General features: G+C 45.0%; 1 protein-coding gene across 5 annotated transcripts in view; it reads right to left on the bottom strand.

Annotated features, from left to right (window-relative positions):
• LOC116942416 (uncharacterized) overlaps positions 1 to 21587 on the bottom strand; it is a 37915-nt gene extending 16328 nt beyond the window's left edge. The window contains exons 1-10 of one of the 5 annotated variants that reach the window (XM_076067034.1): positions 21311 to 21587; positions 14860 to 14890; positions 14480 to 14641; positions 11707 to 12026; positions 9316 to 9384; positions 8093 to 8197; positions 7040 to 7265; positions 5551 to 6767; positions 5089 to 5171; positions 1703 to 1920 (exon numbers count right to left, since the gene is read on the bottom strand). In XM_076067034.1, the coding sequence (XP_075923149.1) occupies positions 1703 to 1920; positions 5089 to 5171; positions 5551 to 6767; positions 7040 to 7265; positions 8093 to 8197; positions 9316 to 9384; positions 11707 to 11803 (2015 nt within the window). In that variant the 5' untranslated portion in view covers positions 11804 to 12026; positions 14480 to 14641; positions 14860 to 14890; positions 21311 to 21587. The remainder of the gene's footprint in view (positions 1 to 1702; positions 1921 to 5088; positions 5172 to 5550; positions 6768 to 7039; positions 7266 to 8092; positions 8198 to 9315; positions 9385 to 11706; positions 12027 to 14479; positions 14642 to 14859; positions 14891 to 21310) is intronic. The other 4 variants (XM_032954318.2, XM_076067033.1, XM_076067036.1 and 1 more) reach the window with 4 other exon arrangements.
• Between the last annotated feature and the right edge of the window lie 1045 nt (positions 21588 to 22632).

Genomic DNA, 22632 nt, shown 5'->3' with positions numbered 1-22632 from the left:
TTATTTCGCATAAGCCATCGAGATTCCAAATGTTACATAGCTCTGTGCAGACATTCACGTGATATTGGTCAAGAATGAGTTGGCATCAACAAGTAAATACAAATGGATGCCATTAACAGAAAATGTGAATACAGACTAAAATCTTTAGTCTATATCTACTGCTGCAGGAGGGTCTCAAAGTCTTGCGGGTTATACTTGACCATACTTCAACAGTGCAGGTTGGTGAAAATGGTGGGGGGGGGGGGCAGAGTGCAGAAGAATTTACTTTTCTGCACTGCCCTCTACACCTTCTACCATCGGTATTTTTTTGCACGGTGGTTACTAATGCAAGTGCTATCCAGGCTCGAGCCTGCTTGGCTCTGGAAGGTCTGACAAAATTGGGCACATTCCGATTGTTCACGTTGTGGTACTAAATAAACACCGAATTCGTGTAGAGCCAAGGACAAAGCTCTGGGTAGTCCACCACAAAAATAACAATCTGTTGCATTCAGATGTTTTCCCCAATGCACAAATTGAGGTCAGCAAGATAATTTTTTAACCAAAAACCGTATTACTCAACTTGTAAGTTCAGCGTTTGCGATAGTGCACCGTGGCCTAGTATCAAACACTGCCAACAAATCAAAGACGACTACTGTAGTAATTTCTCCAACTCCCCCCTCACCTCTTTCATACCCATAAGAATGTCAATGGTGACCTTGAGCAGTGCCCGTGTCTGTGGAATGGGGCATTTTCTCAAAGCAGATTTATAAACCAAGTAGCATTTTGTGGACAGTATGCTCAATAAAGGACTGCGAGGTCATGCAGACGCCGCCAAGGTGCGAACGAGAAGCCGGAAAAAAAAAGTGCGCCCGAACACTTTAAGGGTCGGCATAGAATGAGCCTTCGGTCACTTCCCATCGCTCCCCACTTTGCATAACATCACCTGCACGGTCCATTTCTTTGCATCTGCTATCAAGACTCATTTCATCGTTACATAACCTCGAATGGACCACTGCAACTCTCCTCCTGTTAACCTCCCAAAATGCCTCTTCCAAAGTCAAGGGCGATCCAAAACGATTCTGCCAGACTTCACCCACACTCATAAAAAAAACCCATTCACGCCAATCCTCCGATGCCTTCAGTTGCTCTCAATCCATTCCCATGTCAACTGTAAGATCAAACTCAGTCTTCAAGATCCTCCATGGACTCGTATCCACCTACTGCTACAATTTTATCGAAATTCTACTCTCCAGCAACAAAAGTACCCTGTCAAAGCCCTTGGCTAACCTTCGCTCAATGGCAGATGCATTCTCTGCTGCCTCCATTGTCTAAGATTTCTCTTTCTTCAGCCGTCTGTACTACAGACAGCAAAAGGACTTGAACGAGGGGAGCCCCTGTGCAACTGAAGACCTTCCACTTTTCAGTTGCTTATTGCTCTCTTTCTCAAGGAGTTTATCCACACCTTTACCCCGCAATCCTCTCAACCTCCCTTGGCATGTCCAATATACGACTAAAATTGCTGGGAGTTCCTTCAGGAACCAAATTCCTCCCCCAGCACGTGGTCCGAACCTCAGGACATGCCGATCACCAAGTGGTACAACCCCAAGACAGAATTACAGCACAACCATAAAAACCTACACGAGTACTTTCCCGAGGTCCTAGACACATGCACCCAGCATCAAAGCTGGTGGGGTGGAGGGGGAGGCACCGCGAGCGTGGCTACCTGGTGATGGTGCTGGGCTTGGCGCGTGCGGGAGACAGGGTGGAGGCGGGCGTCTGCGCTGCCCTGTGGGGCGCGTGCTGGGCGGCGGAGTCCCGCAGCGCCTGCTGCAGCTCCTTCTCACGCTCGCGCTCCCGCGACTGCGCCCGGTGCTCGGCGAGCAGCGTGTCGAACTGCTTTCTCCTCCCCGGCACGGCCCGTCGCTGGCTCAGAGAGTGCGTCTACATAGCGACACACAAATCGCGCATCGCCACGTTTAAAAATGGCTTTTGCTCTTAAGTAGCAGTGGAAGAACATAAAAAGGCACCGCAACAGTTGATTAGCCTTCGACAGATTTTACGGCGAGGAAGAATAAGGCAGTTTACAGTAGGCTGGAGGACAGATAGCCAAGAAGTCAGTGGCGAGTTGGCACATTTAACCCCTAGGTTCGATTCCAGGTTCAAGTTGATGGTCTAAGCCTGGTCAACAATGAGTGCCAGAATTCCAGCTCTGAGATCCAACCATTTGAATGTTACGGTCATGCGATGATCAGGACTCTGTGGCAGGGTAGGTCGAAAATTCCTGCAGCCTACTGTGTGGATTAGAAGTCACTTGGGATATTTTAAAACAAAGTAGCTCCATCATCCACTTCCTTGGGCCGGTCTGGTAACATGAAGGGGCTGCAATGCTCTGTAAAAGTTCACAATATAACGTGGGTCTCATAACATGGATATTTGATAGCAGTCGGATAAAAGACCAAAAAAACTTAAAGTAGGCATAAATCCATAATATAGATTGTAAATGTTGTCAAATTTGCTCTCCAACACACTGGTGTTGTACTAGTAACGCATTGGCATGTTCTGTTTACGTGACAAACCTTCCTAATTGGTTGTGTCGGGTTTAACGACACATGTATGCGATCAAACCCAATAAACAACCTGTATTATGAATGATATTTGTCAAAAGACGTGCTAAAACTAGGCATGTATGAGAATTAAAAGTCTTAACACCAATGCACGAACAAAACGTGGGTGGGTTTAACGATGCATTGATTCAGCGACTCGAGGCTTACGATACATACATTTCAGCCGTCTGTAGAGTGTTTTTTTCAACAGTTTTAGTCAACTTCACTTGTGTTTGTCATGGTAAAATTTTGTAATCAAAAGTTAGTCTACTTCCTGTTGTCCAATCAATTCCAAATGTTGCACATGTACTCAGATCCGGAGAAAATGCATGCCTGTATCAAAATCAATCAATCAATTAATTGCCTCATTTCAAGCAATTACAATTTTTGTATGGACGGCTTGTTAATTATATATATTTGTGAAGGTCAAAAACGCCGCGGTCCCCAAACTGTGGAATCGGTTCGCACAAAAAGCAGGCGCCGCGTGCCTCAGGCGCCATTGACGAACTTCTCGCACCATGAGTTAAACGAAATTGTTAATAAAACCGTTGTTAAAAACAACGTTTAAGGAGTTTATTTATACATTTGTGGACTATATGGTAGTATTGGTACATTAGGGTTAACGGAGTAAATTTTTACTAAATGAAAAACAATACAAAGGAGACCATAAAACACGAGACAAAATAACGGCCTCGAATTGCGACAATTGATCGATTTGGTGGGGGGGGGGGGTGTGTGAAGTTCATATTGTAAATGGGTTCACGAGAAACATGCAGCCACAGGTTTTGCTAGAACGGTGATGAAGTTGAAAAATGAGTCACGACTGATGCAATTGCTGGGGGTGGGGGGGAAGGATTACATGTCTGGAGTACAGTATATGGTAATAAAACACAAACAAGTGTTTACTAAAAACCACACTAAAACGGGAGTAATACTTTACTCTGTTGCCCCTGTTGGTCTTTTTGGACCAATGTTTTCCGGTGGTATTTAGCTGAAGCGGAAAACCCCTGACCCGGTGTTGTGTTCCAGTCTCATTTGGCGGCTGTGGCCATGTATAGTACAACAGATAAGAAGCAAAACAAGCCAGAAGGAAGAACAGACATTATAAAGGGAGGTAAGCGTTCTATAATAAGCAATATTCCCAACTGCAGCATCAGCAGAAATTTGAGTGTTGGAAATTTCACATTGTCCAACGGAAGCCGGCTGGTCATGCAGGGTCACATTACTTAATGTACGATTTTACATTACCCAATAAGAAAAACAATGAATAATGTTTAATACCAGGGGTGTAATCTTTGCATTGCTATTTAAAGAGTTTTGGGGTTTACAATTAAATACATGAAATTGCCTAAGACTGTGGTTATTTATACAAAATTAGTTGTAGTAAGGTGGGGGGGGGACACTGGCTCAGTGGTTAGTCTCCCAAATTAAGTACCAAACAAGCTCAAGCTTGCTTAGCTTCAGGTGATTTGACCAAGGCGAGGTGCATTTATTGGTGATTTGGTCCAAGGCTTTTATAAACAGATTTAGGTTTGAGGTCCCAGATGTGTTGCGGCAACCCCTGTAAGAACATATGCTCCAATAACTGTTACGTTTCAGGCAGGTGTAATGGTTTTTGCATTTGATAGCGTAAAAATTGAGTCGTCTTCCTGCTCACGATCAGAGTCAGAGCCTCCTTTATACCAGTAATAAATAAGAACACCCTTTTATTTTACCCAGGAATGCCTCACTGAGTCTCAAGATCGATTCAGGAGGGTCCCTGCATCGACACGTTTGGCCAGTTCCATTAATGAGTGTTTGTCTGCATGCGCAAAAAAACTGGAATATCAGGCGCAAATGCACCAAAACACAAGCGAATAACACTCAAAAGAATAATAATTTGAGAATCTATTTGTTGTCCTACCACCTGACAGGATTTATAAATGGTGTCTCAAAAGGCAACTGCATCTCAAGACGTTGACCAGAGCAACGAGCAGGATCATGAAGGATTTTTTTAAAGATAACACGACGTGAAAATGTAGTTTGACGTGCAGATGCTTATGAAGCCAGTGGAAGGACTTGATGTGATGGTAATAGAATCCCTTTTGTAAGCGAGAGTGGGAAGTCAAGGCTGAAGTTCGTGAGCTAAGCTGTCCGAGTCAGAGATGTGATGCGGCAGCAATAAATCCGAGAAGTAATAAAAGCCAGGAGCAAGGATTTCATAAACAATTTCACTATTTGGCCAACCATGACTAAACATCACCACCACCAAGTGGGGAAGACACAAATAACAGGAAAAGATCGACTGGAACACCTGTTCTAATATCAGCTACATCAATTATATTTTTGCAACACCGTTAAGCTGGACGAGGAGGCTGTGGGCAGGGGACACCTACAGCCCACGATACTTTCACACGGCCTTGCGTTGAAAACGGGAGGTCGATGGTCCATCAGTGAAAGCACCTTTAGGTTCACTAAAAATCGGTTACGCGGAGGGGTATGTTTGACTTGGGATGCAGCCGCCTACCTTGCAGGTCAGAGAGCGTGTGCATTGTCTCTCCGACTGGGGATCCCACACTCCACAATGGCTGTTTGGATCAAAGTCCCGATCTGTTAAATAAACAAAAAATAAAACTTCTCAAAATGCAACATAAGGATAGAGTCAAGCTATGCATTATATACAAAACAGAAACGAGCTTGTATGAATAGCAAGCGTTACACATTTTTTTTTTGTTGTAACAATAAGTCAGTGACAGCTATAATATCTATACCATTATCAATATTTAAAAAAATCAACTTTTGAAGTGCTAATAAAAATTGAGCAAATGCTTGGTCAGAATTCTTGAATAAGCAGCAAAATAATTAAATCAAAACAAGTCTAGTTATTAACAGTACTTTGCCCCACACCTGACCATCTCGTAATATATTTTGACAAAGTTCAAAAGCTAGCACCTAAAATAAAAAGGTGACGTGGGGGGTAGGGCCTCACCTTGCAGCCGCTTGTACGTGGAGATCTTCTTCGTTCCATTCGCCTTCTGGCTCGGCTCCAGGGCGCCGCTCTTGCTGCCGGAGGGCGGCTTGTGCTCTGGCGAGCGGGTCGCCGGCGTGGCCGGCGCTGCCGTGGAACCGGGCGCGTGCGAGTGGCCCTGGGCCGCCGGAATCCCGTCCGCTTTGTGTGGTGCCAGAGAGTTCGAAGACTCCTGAGCAGTGCTCAGCGAGGCAGAGCTCGGCCTGTGCGGGTGGCCCGGCGAGGGGGGCACGTGCCGGTCGTGCGGGGACGCCTGTTGCTGTCCCGCCGCGCAACTCGACGCGGCTTGCGCTTGCGAAGCAGCGGCGGAGGCGGCAGAGCCCTTTGCTTGAGCCGGCTGCCGAGTGGAGGCCGATAGTCCTGGGACGGGCTTGCTGTGCTGTGGAGATGGATGAGGGAGTTTCTGTGGAGAGGAGTGGGTCGGCACTTGCGACTTGGGCAACCCGGGTTTGTGCGGCGGCCGTTGCGGCGACGAATTGAGCAGTCCTGTTGATGCAGAGCCGGAGCCGCCAGACGACGACTTCGGCTGCGATGCAGCGTGCCCCGCGGGGGCGCCGGCACCGGAGTGGCCACTCGCCTTGTGCTGCGGGGACGACTGCGGCTGCTTCTGCTGCAAGCCTGTCGTCGTTGCTGCTGCCGTAGCCGCGCTGCTCTTATCACTCTTGTGCTGGGACTGCGACAAGCCCGAGCTGAAGCCAGCTTTGTGCTGCTGCTGCTGTTGTTGTTGTTGCTGCTGCGGGGATGGGTGCAGGGGCCTCTGGGATTTGTGCTGGGCCGACGATGTCGGGCCCTGCGAATTCGGCTTGTGCTGCGGGGAGCAGTGAGAGAGTTTTTGCGGCGACACCTGCGGGTGCGCACCGTGCAACCTGTGCTGCCCCGACGACTGGCACGAGCGGTGAGGGGAAGAGTTGGCAAGGCCGGCCCTATGCTGCGGCGATGGGTGGGACAGGCCGGCAGAGAGCAGCCCGTGTCGCGAGCACGCGGAAGATAAGTGAGCTTTGGAGGTTGGCGAGGCGGGGTTGTGTCCAGACGCCGCCGGCGACGGTGCCCTTTGCGGAGAGGTCGAGGGCGCCGACTTCCCACATGTGGACGAAGCGGTGAACATCGAGTTCGACCGGCCCAGGCCCTTCTCCGTCTTGGTGTGATTGGTCAGCCGCTCTTGACTGGACGCTTGCACGCTTGAAAAAAAAAGTGGACATTTTTTTTGTTACTTACAGCTATACACAAATCTTGTTTCATTTTAAATTCGCAAGTTCTTTTTGAAATGTCCATATCTATCATTCTTAATCCGAAAACACAGTTGCATCAATGTATTGATTTAAATATCTTCACACATGGCAAGACCATTAAAAGCTGCCTTTTGCACGCATTTACAAGAGTACGCGCTGCAAAATCAGAGTTCAGCGTGAACTACAAGATGGGGAACATGACCAGCCTGAAGTGTGCTTACCATTTCCCGACCGTCCTTTCCTGCGAGGAGGTCGTGTTGGCTGAAGACCGGTCTCCGGGTTTATCCCTGTGTGGTTTGGGATGCCGTACACTTCCATCCGCCCCCCTCTGACTGCTGCTACTGTTGCTTCCGCCGCCACTCGATTTGTGTTTCTTTGGCAGAGTCTGAAGGTGAGACTGTGCAGAGGGCGACGTGGAAGATCTCCTGGGTAGACCATGTCTCCTCTCTGCAAAACACCACATGCGGCAGTTGAGAAGATTGTTTACAATTGCCAAATATATTGCTGCTTTCTAGGGGTGGAGCAGTGGCGCTTTGGTTAGTGCACTGCACCAAGAACCTGGCAACCTGAATTTGATTCTCAGGCATGGCCAACATCCGCTGCAAACAATATTTGAATAGGTCCTGGGACCTTCCCCTTAACCAAGCCGCAATTACCAGCTTGGTGAAGTATGGTCAAACAACGTACCATGAGAGGCATGGGGAGCCATTGAATTGATAAAGGGGTATTTTGTTTCACTTTACATGGTTTTGACCGTTTATGCCATTTAAAAACTAACATTTTCAGGACCGATCTTCTTTGGAGACTCAGGTCTCAACATTGGGATATCGCCAAACATAAATAAAAGGATGCGATAAGCAATAGTAGAGCAAGACATTAATTTTGGTCTTTCAATGCGAAGAAAATGACTCCACCTCACCACGATCACTAAATAGTTTAAATTACAATAAACATGTAATCTTTAAGGATTGTTCTTGCCCCTATGAATAGGATTGTATACAAAAACTTCTAAATTATTAACTCCGCTTCCTGTAAATATAAAAGCAGAACTCAATCATTTCTCCGTATACAAATAAAACAAATTATTCTGTAGTTCAGCCTGTTCACTTTTCATTGCCCAAGCAAGCAAATGCTGGACCGGTTTTACCCTTCAAGGTCTCATCAGCAGTCAGGCTTGTTAAACAAATACTGCTCGATTACCAGATGTTACTGCAGGCCAGCAGTCAAGAAGCACAGGCTGTGGTGGTGTTCAAACAACTGACATTGCTACGTACCGCAGTGGGACTGGAAGGCTTGTGGTTTGATATTCTGCTTGCATTGATTGCACATCACCAAATAGAACTCGTCTTGCGCCGGGCAGCAACCAAATATATGCATATCTGCACGGACAGAAGCAACAATTGTTACATCAGCAGCGTCTCGCCTCACAGCAAGAGCAGCCATCGCACACGCGCATAAAAGCACAAGGTATGGCTCGAGATGCTGCAAACATTTCTTGCAAAGCGTTAGGAAAAACCCTTGCGAGATTATTTGCTGCAACTTCATTCCATTACAAATTGTTTCATATGGTGGTCATCACCCATAAATCTATCTACTGCTGGATTCAAGACCTCTCCAAGCCATCATCATCTCACGATGCAAGAATCTACGGAGTCTACAAAGTTGATTTCTTCACCTCATCTCTGAAGAGGTTGTACTCTTAGGGAGCGTTCCTTACTTTGGTTGCAACTACGTTGTTAGTCTTGACCATTCTCTTCTGGCAACGTGTCCTGCCCATGCCCCCTCAACTTTTCCGAACAGTCAATCATGATGCCATCATGTCGCCCATCGTAGAACAGGATTAAAATTACGAAGGATGTGGGAGAAAGCAGGTTTGAAAGGCTTTGGAAAACTTTGCTTAATAATGAAAATAAACATTTCACTGTGCCTACGGAAGAAAGTTAAGCGGTGTACCTTAGCTGCCAAAATATAAGAAATATGGACATTGAAAGGAGAAAATTTAACAAAAGCTTAGAAGTATGCAAGCAGCAGAGGTGCATGTCTGGAGTTACTGGGTTCATCAACCTCTGGAAAATATTAAAAATGGATAGGCATTGCACAATAGAGCTTCATTAGGAGCAGTGATAGTCAACTCTTGACATCGGCGGTGTCAGAAGCAGTCCATCTTTCCAAGTTGAGCAATCAACAGGCGAACGCGAGTCAGCACAGCAGTCTACTCTGAATTGGAGGCAGATACAGGGATAATGTATCAAGGGGAGAATGCATAATTGTCAATCCCAAAATGCTGAAGGTAAAATGACACAATTTAGCAACCCAAATCGGAATATAGAATGTTGTGGTCACATAGGACCTGCGTTTGGGCTCGGCGGACAAGATCAGCAGGACGTCAACCGTCGCTTTACTTTGCATAAAAATGAAACGCACGCACCAAAAGCAAACAACTTACAAACACACACCATTAATATAATGACACAATGGTATAATAATAGATCCGCACCGTCTCTGTTGAGTCTCATCACTTCACGATTTTTCCCCGTATCCTTGACGCTATCGCTCGACAGAAGCCCTGCGAGCAAGACGAATAGTGCACACACACACACATTCATGAATACACATCTCGAATAGTCGTGTGTGCATTTGCACATTCTCATGCATCTAAAACTTAAATACTGGAGCACCCCCTACCATTTGAACAATATGCACCACAGAGGAGTGTTCACATAATAATACACATACCGCTGTGAAATACATGCACCCAGAACGTGCAGCAGGTACCAACTGATGGAAGGCATGAGGCGAGACACATTTTTATATGAACACATGGTAGCAGACACAGAAAACAGCGTTAGAGTTCATACACCAGGCCAAACCACAAAAGGTACAGGAAGAAAGACACGCTAAAGTGTGCCTAGACCTCGCATATACACTGTACTTAACAACACGTATACAATGCAAAGGGTAGGTCTATGTTAAACATTTAACATAATGTACACACGTTCAAGATACACCACAGGCCAACATACACAAGAATATCCATGTTAATGACCATCTAAACCCGGCATGGGACAATGACAAGACCACGCAAAAATGTTCATTAACACACACACTGTACACAAGAACATGCACATTAGTGATAGGCCATGCTGCCTTGGACAGTAAGAGAGACGGATAATGTTTAACATAGGACACACAAAGACATTAAGGCAACAAGAAGACACCATGGCAAGCAAAGCTGCGTGGGACAAGACGAGAAAGACATGCAAAAATGTTCTTAGATCAAACAGTGTGCTGCACGCGAGAGCATGTAAAGGAATGATAGGCCAAGTTGCAGGGGGGCAAGTTCATATGTTTAAACAGGATACGTGAACGGCCACACGAAATTACAAGAAGAGTTACAAGGAAGAGGAAGACTTACATGTGCAGTAAGGACAAAGACACACATGCACACCGATGGAACACGATGATGTACGCGGGATAGGAAAATAAAAATACACGGAGAGATAAGGACAAGCACACACACAACAGCTACATTGGGTAAAAAAATAAAAGGCAAGACACGTTACTATGAACGTAATCAATACCACACAGATACACACTGTACACAAGAACATGAACACTGTACACAAGAACATGAACACTCAAGAACAGGCCCAAGTTGCAAAAAATAAAATGGGACCGGATAATAAACCCATTAATTTTTTTTTACCAAAACACACTATGGCAAGATGCAAAAAACACACACACTTAGTACTTGAATTGACAAGCAGAGCTTTGGGAGGGAGACATGTTTAAATGTGTATAGAGAGACAGCCCCATCGCAAGTAACAATGTCCAAAATAACGACACACACACAAGATGACAACCAAAAGCTGTACACGGGATTGCGGATGAGGACCGTAAGAAAAAAGAAGACAGCGTCAAGATGCAGAGAACAGACAAGATCACACAGTACACACACACACAGAGTACACACACAGTACACGCAAGGCCGCATGGGGCAATGAAGAGATAGACATGGTACAAAATAAAATATGTAATAAGGCAGAGACGGACACACATGTTCAACAACCACGCACACAGCAGCAGGAGGAGAGCGAGAGACACACAAACACACGCATGCATTGCGAGCAGAGCAAAACGCCTCGATGTGCACAGGGACATGGTGGAGTAAGGGTTAGATGGACATCCCAAAACCCAGCTTTTTAAAAACACCACTCTCTTACGTCGGGATGATGCCGCCGATACCAACAGCGATGCTTGTATATATATAAAAAACCCCACCACCCAACGTACCCCATTAAGGAAGCGACGGCACATGTACAACAGATAACAAGGCGAGAGACACACACACACGGGACACGGGGGTAGTGGTTGGACACACACGGGACACAGACAAAACGCGCGCGCAAAAAAATTACAAGGAAATTACATAAACGTCGCATTCAGCAACAGCAGCAACAGCAGCGACGTTGAAGCGCCCCCCCCCCCAAAAAAAAAAGCAAACAACATTCGGAGGGACCGAGAGAAACATCCTCAAAAAGATGACGATGGTGGTGGAGATGATGGCGGTGATGATGATGATGTGTTGATGGTTCGGTGGCGGGTCGATGTTGTACGCTGCTGCTGCTGCTGGTGATGCTGCTACGAGGGAGGGCCCGGCACACAGCTGGTGCCGCTTTTTCCTAGGCCGCGAATGGGGGGCGCCAATAACAGCCGCGCGGGCAGGAGGAGGAGGCAGAGCTGGCGTGAAAGAAGCGGCGACGGGACCCACAAACATCATCGTCAACATCAACAACCACCGCCACCACCGACACCACAATCCAGGGAGAAACCAAAACCACATCACCACCACCACCGCCAACAACCACCACCACCACCCGTTGCTCACTGTCGGTGGATGGAAGCTTGGCGGCATCGATCCAGCTCGACCAAGGCTGGCCCAAGAAGGCGTCCGGACTGGGCAGCCTGTGCTCGGCTGCCGCCATGGCCGCGGTGTGAGTGGCGGATAGGGGCAGCAGGGTTGTGAGGCAGAGCCTTGGTGGGGAGGAGCGGGCGCTGGGTGGGGGGTGGGTGGGGGGTTGGGCCGACACCGCCTCCTCCTCCTCCTTCTCTCCTCCCGCCGCCGCTGCCGCTGCCCGCCGCCGCCGCCGCTGATGTCGCCGATGCTGCTGCCTCTTGCTGCCGAGGAAGGGGTTCAGGCTTCCGAGTCTGACGTCAATGCGTGACGCGGTGGTGGAATACACGCGATGGGAGAGAGTCGTGTGGCAGCAGTGGTGTGCTGTGGTGCTGTGGTGTTGTGGCATTGTGACATTGTGGTGATGGTGGAATACACGTGATGGGAGAGAGTCGTGTGGCAGCAGTGGTGTGCTGTGGTGTTGTGGCATTGTGATGATGGTGGTGGTGGGGGAATACACGTGATGGGAGAGAGTCGTGTGGCAGCACAGTCCAGTGGCATTGTGATGATGGTGAAAGACATGCGATGAGAGTAGTAGCAGAGGGGAGAGGTGGGGTAATTGTGGCGATGCTGGTTGTTGGTGGTCCGGTCTGTGCGTGTCTTTAAAATGTTGTGATTGGGACGGCGTGCGTTTTAACATAATCGTAATGGCCATGGTAATATCAGCACGAAAGTAACTTATTGTTCAAAGTAAAACAGTGGTGGTTAATTGACGATGGAAGGTAACGTGTGTGGAAGTTGAGTTATGTTGTTGGGATTAGAATTGCGTGTTACATCATCATTGCGATGCTTTTGATGATATTACAGCAACGTAAATATTAAGCAGTAGGACCGTTAAAACCCGGAATTAAAATTTTCCTGACTGCAGGAATTAATATTCTTTGGGTCTTTCGGTAAAGTTACGTAGATAGAACAACAAAATAATAAAAATTAGAATAAAAACACATCGACGTTTCGATCGCAACACAAATCAATCGTCATCAGGAGAAAAAAAGTAAAACATCGGTGGTATAAATTGTAATGGAATGCAATGCGTGTGTGGCAGTACACGTTTTGTTGGTGGTTGTAGAGTTTTTTCCGAGATTAAGACTGCTTGTGTTATATCATAATTAGTGATCCCCACGATAATTACACGGCTTTAAAAAGTAATATTACTGTTAAAGTGAGACCGTGGTGGTTTAATAGCAATGGAATGTAATGCGTGTGTGTGCGTGCGTGTGCACAAGTGATGGCGGTGGTGGTTATGTTGGGGATTCGGAACGAGTGGTTGACATCACGAGTGCGCGCTGCACGTAAATGACATTACACTGTTAAAGTAATACTACAATAAAATGTTAAAATACAGTCATGGGATGGAATGTGTAGGTGGCACCACAAGTTACATTCGCGGTGGTGGTCTGTATGGGAGGGTGATGTTCGGATGAGGAATGCATCCGTGAAATGATCAAGATGGTGTTGGTGATGAGTCGAGCAGAAGATGCGAGGATTGAATTTGAAGCCAGACTGATGTTAAAACTAAACTAAGAACGTTTTATTTTACCAGGTAAGGCTCACCGGAAGTAAATTAGCTCTTTTTCAGAAGCTACCTGGCCACAAATGATAGCTCAACAAAAGTGGCTTATGTGGAAATGTAGAGCGGCCAAATACCCAAACGCATGTTTTTATACGTAGGAGGGAAAAACCGCGAGGACCCGGAGAAAAATCCACACAACCACAGGGAGCGAGGACGTGAAAACTCCAAATATACAGGCGACAGGGGTCGGGGATCAAACCCACAACCTCCCGAATACAAGGCGAGGGAGTTAACATCTCACCACTACGGCACAAAGTTGTTGGGATTAGGAATGCGCGTTTGACATGGTGTTAACATTAACAAGTAAGATTAATTTAAAATGTGTGGCAGCACAAATTGGCATAGCAGTGGTTGTGCTAGTGGATGTCGGAAATAGGAATGTGCATGTATTGTGACAGTCACAATCCTGGAAGAGTAAGAACAATGATACGAATAGATGGATTTTGAAGGGAACATTTAATAGCCGTGTAGTAGTAAGAGTGGCGTGAAAGGTGTTGAGTGTGGCATCATGATGGTTATATTCCAGTACATTTACTGGAAAAAGGGCAATCAAAACCACTGTACATAATGCTTATCTGCAGCGATAAATGGGGGTCATCCGCGATTTTTATACCCGTCAACCCTTTTTCAGTGCCCATCTTATTACAGACCAATTCAGACCTTATTGGTCACCCCGTGCCTTTATAAATCTCAACGTTCATTCTACAAAGTCCCATCCACAAGGGAGAAATACAAACACTTTTTTTTGCACGTATTGAAACGGTTGTACGCCGTACGGATAAACAGTACGGGTTGACAGGTATGATTTTTAGATTTAAAGCTTTCGTGACTGCTAGGATCCATACTCTTTGGTTCTATTGGGTAAAGTTACGTAGGTAAAAAATAAAATAACAAAAATCACGACGTTTCGGCCACAACACAAGCGGCCTTCATCAGGTGAAGGGACGAGACTGTCTGGAGGACAGCGCTGGAGTGATTTTACTCCTTATCCACAGGGTAAAACATTAAAACAATCATGGATAACTGCAGATAAGAGGATTAATTTGCCACGCAACTCGTCTTATCCACAAACAAACGTGAATAATAGAACTAATGACGCACAGTGGCATGCTGGGAAAGGGGCCAGTTCATTACCTGCAGATATGAGGACGCCTTTAGGGCGTGACTCCGCTAACCCACGACTTTCGTGGATAAGTAGAGTTGCATTTATGTGGAGTTGATCTTTGAAGAGAAGCGGGTGCTTGTCCGTTTCCGTGCCCCAATCTCCATGTGTATCTGTGCTTGCAGTACCTGTCTCTCCATGTGTATCAGTAAAAAAAATCATGAATGGATAAAGTTATGCATTAATGGATGAACGTAATGAATAAATGCACGAATGGATGGATGCATGAATGAATGCACAAATGCATGAATTGAGGGAATGAATGGTAGTATGTGTGGATTTGTTGAAATAAAGAATTGTGACACCATTTGACAATGGTTTATATGTTAACATTTTTGGAAAATACACTCACCACTGTGACGCAGGAAGATGTTTTCTAAAGACTAGTTTGGAGGAGGAAAAACAACGGCATGAATATAAAATGCTTAACGTATCAACCATCTAAACTTCTCATTACAAGCAAAAAGTAACTGCAGGGAATGTTTGGAAGCACAAAGGCTGCAAAGTAGGGCAAAATGTAAATATGGTACGAGCAAATAAAAAAAATCATACAAAAAGTTCAAATGGAAGAAGACACCTGGAAAACACAGTATGCATATCTTAGCTACTAATTATTGAAAGGCAGGTAAGGATCTAAAAAAGGAAAGTAAAATTTGGAAGAAAGTTTTAAATCGGTGCATATTACCTGGCGTGATATACGAATCGGAATGGATCTGGTACCTCCGATAAGCACGGTTGGCTACGTACGGTGCAAAAGAAGTCCAAAATATAAAAGCTGAAAAGCATGGCGATATTTGTTGAATTTAAACAGACAAGTGAGATCGAGGAGGCGGGGACACGTTAATTAGAGACACATGAAAATTAGAGATGGTAGAATAATAACAAAGGAGTGTGCTAGGGAGATAACAATAACAGAAGGACAAGTCTGGTGATGGAATGACAAGGTAGAGGAAACATGCCTGAGACTACCACCTTTGTGGAGGAGTGAGATTCGAGTTGTTAACGAAGCACCCTGGTTTGTGTGTGGGGGGGGGGTATGATGCTGTGCGATCATCTAGCAGTGAATAGAACATTGCCGATTACGATAATACAATAGCAAATTATATTCAACGAGTGTATACAGGTGATACGTGTGTTACAGCATTAGTTGCCCTGCGGTTCTGTGTGCGCGCGCGAGCGAACGATGTTTGAATTATGAGCGTGCGTAACACGATGGTGACGATGACCGATTGTGCTGACAAAGTCGAATCGTACTGGTGTAGTGCAAGATTGCAATATTTAAGGAGAGGGGAAAAATATTTAATGCATATGCAACAGCATCGGTGCCATTATGATGGTGTGTGTGTGTGAAAGCGAGAGGGTGGCCTATTGTTTAGCGCACTGCGCCGATAGCCGATCACGTCCAACACCATCGACATGAACCGGCCCTGGGCCTCCCCTAGATCGACTCGGCTTCAAACGAGTATCTGGTTGAATGGGTAAACATTTCCACCTCGGAAGACAAATGCGGCTGGGTGTGGTGCTGGCCACCCACCTCCTCGTGTGCCGTGTCGGCCTTCATTAGGTGCTCATTAACAGCACTTGCCCCAACAGTCTGCTAAGGCTATACGGGGGAACTTGGTCTTTAGAGCCTGCGTGAAGTTGGAATGAAGAATGTGTGCGTGCTAGATTGAAATTATGATTTTTAGAATGACATTTTATTGTAATTACGGAGTCGTTCTAACAATGGTATATTTAAAAATGGGTCCCAAATTCACTAGGTGGCACCAACCAGCATGATCGGTAACTCCCATGGACTGGGACGGCATGGGGAGATCATCCAGCAGTGGATTAACAAGATTACTGCAAATAGCTTTGTTTTAATTCAAGTAAAATAGAAATGGACTGGTAGCGGTAATATTTAAGTTTACCCCCCTCCTAATTGATGAATGCACTTGGAATATAAAACTTGTATTCACATCCCATCTAAATGAAGCTGCAACTCAAGATGCCATCGTGTACGGACATCCGATGACACTCAAAGCAAACCAGTGTTAATATAAATGTATTGTACTGCAATTCCTAAGGAGGGGGGGTACATTTAATACATGTGCAATACGAGTTGTGGTGGTGAGTGTCATAAGGATAAGCAAAGCGTGAGGTCACTGATGGCGATGATATTCATTTACCTCTCTTCCACATTATTACATTTTAGATTCAATCTCTAGACTCTCGTCTTTACACTTTTTTTTAAATGGTATAAATTTGCACAGAAGAGGGGGGCATATCCGAAAGTTGTGGCGAATTTATGATACTGTACTATTCACTTTGAGGAGTGGCACAGTGGTGGGTGACAGTGGTTTGTGCATTCTGCTACAAACCTGAGTTTCCCCGAGAGCGATTCCTGGCCACGGCTAACACCCCCCCCCCCACAACCTCCCACACCTTACCCCCTTCACCAACCTGCGCCGACCAGCATGGTGAAATATGGACCAACAACTCCCATTGAGCGACACTGTGGGAGGAGGGCTTCATCCAATAATGGAACGTCAAAGGGCTGTGCATCATAATCCGTAACGAAATGTGGATAACAGGTATACATAGTTCTATGCAGAGTCAATTCTCGATATGCACGGATAATATGAATTTTCCAGCAGGTCGCTGCTCTTTGGACACATTTGAGTGCGGATAAAAAGGAGGTATTACAAATTATACACAGCATCGCCAAGGTAAATTCTGGGTCAATGTAAGTCAGGTCAACGTTGCAATTGAATTTGTAACGTCTGAGTTACTTGGATAACAATAATTGAAGTGCAAATAATAGGAAGGCCAATGGATTAAATCAAGAGCATGTCATAGGTAATGTGCGACAGCTGGGCGCATAAGGGTAGTTTTGCTATTATAGTAATACATTTTAATAATGATGGCATTTCAATGCATAAAAATACATTCTGCAAGCACATAGTACAATTTGGGGGGAGGGGGGGATATCGGAGCTTGATCCTGGGTAAACCGTTTGCAAAAAAATCTATTAACAGATGTTGCCAGTAGATGGCAGAAAACTCACGTGGCCAGTCGTGCCCTTGCGTAAATGCAAAGTGGAAGAGGAGCGAGATATTTGTCAACTGAACGTGCAAAGACATGTGAATTGTATCCAAGCATTAAGTTGCAATAGTGACAACCGTACGAATTGTAGCAATCTTTATGAAATGGGTGTATTGGCCTTCACAAAAAAGGAATACGACCGATAAGGCACGGAAAATACAAACTAGTTCTCTAAAATGGCATTTAGTAAAAAAAAAGTTGCACCCAATGGTCATATACCAATTGAAACTTCAACTTGTCATGAATTAGAGCGAAATCTTCCTCTTCTTATTTCCCACACCTGCTGATAATCCCTCCTCCCCCCACCTTTAATCCAAAAATCTACCTCCGCACACGCGACGTTAGCTGCAGTTTAAGCACCAAAAGGCCCCATATGTTCCAGTTGCAAGCATTCCCCACCCACGATTCAGTCGTCACCGGATTGCAGTTGAACTCCACAAAGTTGGATTTAAATCCTCAAGGAGAACAGGAAATAGGTAAGGAGGGGGCAAAAAAGCGAGTGGGTCTTTCTAATGTTCAGTTTTGCATGGGCGTAAACATCTTTGATTGCATAGGAGGTTTTTCGGTTATAAGTACAACCAGCATCATCTACCAGTATATCAATTATCGGCGAAACGTCGTCCTCGAATTGTAAATGCTGTGGTGTTACCCTCCAACACGCAACCGGTGTGCTGAACTAGTAACGAATTTGACACGTTTTATTTCCGTGGCAAACCTTACCAATTTGTCGGTGTCGGGTGGTGTTTACGCGATCCAACCCAAAAACACCTATTGTGAAAAATATTGGTCGCGACAGCCCACGTCTTAAACCGATCTTTGATCACATTATGCTCCACCTAGTGGAACAATCTAGGGGGACTTTTTTTTCTACTTTGCCAACAGGGTGAGATCGCCCAGGTTCACTGTACACCTTTTAATGGAGAAGTACAATGACGCAGGTAACACAGTTATTAATGAAAAGAAGAATAGCTTTTTTTTTAAGGCTGTATACTTAGGTGAAACACCCTCATTGTTAAATGCGAGAGTGACACATTTATCGTGTCAATGTCACCATATTACCGCGTTATTTCGGGAGCGACGTTCTCGCATCGATCATTTAACACGATACGCCGCCCCCATCTGTGTGGCTTTGGGTGCTGCAGATGTCACTTGTGGCCGTTTGTTACATGGATCCCTAAATCTGCTCAAATCGTGTGTTTTTTTTTTATATGGTCATCCGAACGTGTCGCTTTTGTTTGCTCGCTTGCACACAGACTTTATGGAGATGCTCACGGATTTAAATCGCGATAACAAAAATTCGATACTGTTGTTATTATTATATAACGACCATGATGATTATGTCAACTTACAACAGTAGTAGTATTGTTGTATCGTTTTCATGCGCTTTAAAAAGGAGGGGAATGTATTTAGACTTTAATTGCATGTGTATTTGGTTGGCAATGTCACGTTATCATAAAATGCCGTACCGTCAGTCGAGATGATAAACGGTGATAATGACAATGCCTGTAATTTTCATGGGAAAAGGCCACGGCCCGAAACATCACCTATTGTACATTTTTACTTTTTGGGGCAGTGTTGTTGATAAATGCGTTGAGTTGTCGTTTAGACCTGCAATTTGAATTAAAGTAAATTAATGTTTGGACTGCGCTTTGGAGATTACAATACTGATGATAAATATGGTGAAACTTTAACACGTACGCTTTGGTGACCAATAACATCCATTGTGCAAGAGCGCAGAAGGGTGGTCAACACATCTACGCATCTATATAAGAAACGAAACAGTCGCCTGATGAAGCTAGTTGTAATTACTGGCGAAACGTCGTACTCCGTTTGTAAACGTTGTGGCTTGGCTCCCCAACACACCGGTGTGCTGTACTAGTGACGAATTGGCCACGTTCTGTTTACGTGTCAACCTCTTACTAGTTGGCCGTGTAGGGTGGTGGCGGGTTTTAACGAGACATTTATATATTTACGCGATCTAACCCAAAAAATCTTATTGGATGGTGAAACTTGTAACGTATTATAATGAGCGTGGCAGTAGTGTCGTGCTAGAGAGGATTTTTCTCTTTTAAACGTGATAATGACAACACCTCCAGGTTTGCAAATCGTAAATTGTTATAGCACAGCGAGATTTACAAATTATACGGACAGTAATGATAATTACTTTATGGTGAGACTGGTATTATAACAGTGGCAGGAAAGATATGGGGTTATTTTGCAAGGCATGAATTTCATAACGTTATGGTGATGTTTATAAACACTTTCGGTGTAACGTACAGTAGTAAATAAAAATATTACTTCGTGAGCTTGACGATAAGATACGTGGTATTAACATAATAATAATACTGCATCCATGAAACGTTAACTTTAATAACGGTGGCGGTAACAATGTTGTAAAGTATAATTACAAAGCAAACGTTGAAACGGTTAATAAAACACTTGTACGAGTGGTATTAATGATATGGGCTTATATTTAATAAATTTAACACCACTTTTATGACAAGTGTAGTGCAATAATGATAGTAGCTTTGTAAGCCTATAATGAATACACATATCATATCATTAGTATTACTTTGCCGATGGTGGCACATGCTGTTTTAGGAGTGGGGCGTTCATGATGCCTGTGTTGTACTGTAATAAGCCATTTATATAACAAGATGACAATTGTAGTTTCATTTAAAGTGGCAGGAATACAATACGAGGTTATAATAAGAACACCTTTAAAAAAATAATCAGATAGTAAAACAGAAAATGTGAAAGACACATTGCGGTTGTTAAATCCATGCGTTCTTACATTGATAACTGATAATAGTGATGATGATTACACTTACATTACGAGTGGTACTACGGATCTTATTTTACAATACATCTCTTCACGGCCTGGCTACTCCTCGTCGCTCTTCTCTCGTCTCACTTTACGTTCCTGCTCTGCGTTCTAAATCTTTGCCCTCTCTTTAGGTTCCTCCTCCTCCCGTGCGCACATGCTCAGTGTCGCTCATTGTCTCACCTCGCCCCTCTTCGCTGGAACACACCTTTCCTTGCACGTCAAACAAGCACCACCCTCCGCTCCTCTCTTAAAAAACACTTAATTATTCTCGATTGCCCGCCCTTCCTTCTTCCCTTGTTCCTCGCCACTCGCACCAACTCCTTCCCGATACCGAACTCCCCGTGGTCACCCATCATCAAGCCACTCGTCCACCTTCGTTTCTTCCACGCTTGGTCACCACCACATTTTACACACAAATCCCATCCACTCATCCAGTTTCATCTCGCCAAACCATCTTGTACGATAAGTTAGTTCACTGTAACAGCGCCATGGTTAAAGGCGCTGTACAAATGTATGATAAGACATCAATGTGTATACCTATGGTGATAACATTGTATAACAAGCAGGACATTCATTACAACCATTATCATGGTCACAGCAATGATACAAAACATATAATACGAAAAACGTATGGCAATAGGGTACTTTAATAAACTAAATATCAAGAAATGTAAAACACGGTGAAGTATACTAACATAAAAGACAGTACAATACACAAATTGAGAGTACGCACGTAAAAACCCATAGCATTAAACCCATCAAATAACCGGTAGAACAATTTGCATTTCATTATGGTGACAGCATGGTTTATTCATTATTATGGGCATGAATCGAAATGTAAATTTTGTATCAGCAAAAGTCCCAAAAGCACTCGGTAACAACTGGATCATACCTCCACCGGGATGACTTCAAAAGACAATGAATGGGGCACTCCATCCACCCGCTTAAATACGTAAATGGTCTCACACTCGTTTGCGTGAAACCATCCTCGTCGTTGTGTAAACGCCGCGACAATGATGTCCGCTGCTGCTGTTTCGACACATCTCTTTAAGTCAAAATTGGTAAATTAATTGCCTTTACGTTAATCAAGTGACTGCGCGTCTCTTGGGCATCGTAGCCACCACTATCCTACACCCTCCTCCACACACACACACAGCCAACCTCACCCCTGCTACACCCCCCACCCCTTGCTGATTCCGATTGCTCAACTGATTGTGGAGAGGCACCCCCTTGTCTGTGTTAATGCAGTGCCATTGTTAAGTACATTGACACTTCATGACCGGCAATTAGACTCACGCATTAAGCAACGGCTGCGTGTGGTGATGATGATGATGGCGATGACGCTGCTGCTGCTGCCACTGTCCTCGTTGCCCACCGGACCGGTTTTTCTTGGGAGTCTGCGTGGACGGCCTGCAAGCGTCGACTGCTGGAGAAATTCGTTGCTGGTTTGTTGGTGGCGATAGTGACGATGCCGGTGATTGTGATTATTGAGCCACCGCCACCAAATTTCACCTGCACGCGTTGTCACCCGGAGAACTGAAAACCCAGGGGTGGAGTGTGTCGCCTCCTCAACCTGGAGTAGGGGATGGGACATCGAAAGACAAACAGCAGCGACGATCTTGACCGTGTGTATCAATAGCGAACACTCGCATACCGTGTCAACCCATACGGTTTACCCCGTATTCTTGTACAGGGAAATTGAGTTTTCAGGTCCATATGGCGTACAGCCGTTTCAATACGGGCTATTTGTGTTGTGTTTCTGTCCTTGTGATTGGACGTTGTGGGATGAACGTTGAGGTTTATAAGGGGCACAGGGTGACAGACAAGGTCTGAATTGGTCTGGGTAATACGTTAGGCAGCACTGATAAGGGGTTGACAGGTGTGCATTCGATAGGTTGTTTTTATTATTGAAAACATCGATGATCATAGACTAAAACAAGTCTGAACGGAAATATCGATGATGATGATGGTGGTGTCTTCATTGGTTCAATATTTATGGACATGACCAATATTCAAAAGGGACGTTTTATGATTTAAAACACTTGACATATTGATAACAATTCGAAATAACTCGCTCGACATCTGTTGTTGCAGGAGGTGTGTGTGTGTGCACGTGTGTGTTCCAGACTGCCCTATATGACATCATAACAACAGTCTGGACCACTGGACGGGTTCCGCAGGATTGGAAGGATGCCCTGGTGGTCCCCCTCTTTA

This window comes from Petromyzon marinus, chromosome 14 (genome assembly GCF_048934315.1).
Source record: "Petromyzon marinus isolate PM22_M1 ecotype Great Lakes invasive population chromosome 14, UKy_Petmar_22M1.pri1.0, whole genome shotgun sequence".
NCBI lineage: Eukaryota > Metazoa > Chordata > Hyperoartia > Petromyzontiformes > Petromyzontidae > Petromyzon > Petromyzon marinus.
The sequence above is the reverse complement of the archived record's forward strand: the minus strand, read 5'-3'. Positions and strand labels throughout refer to the sequence as shown.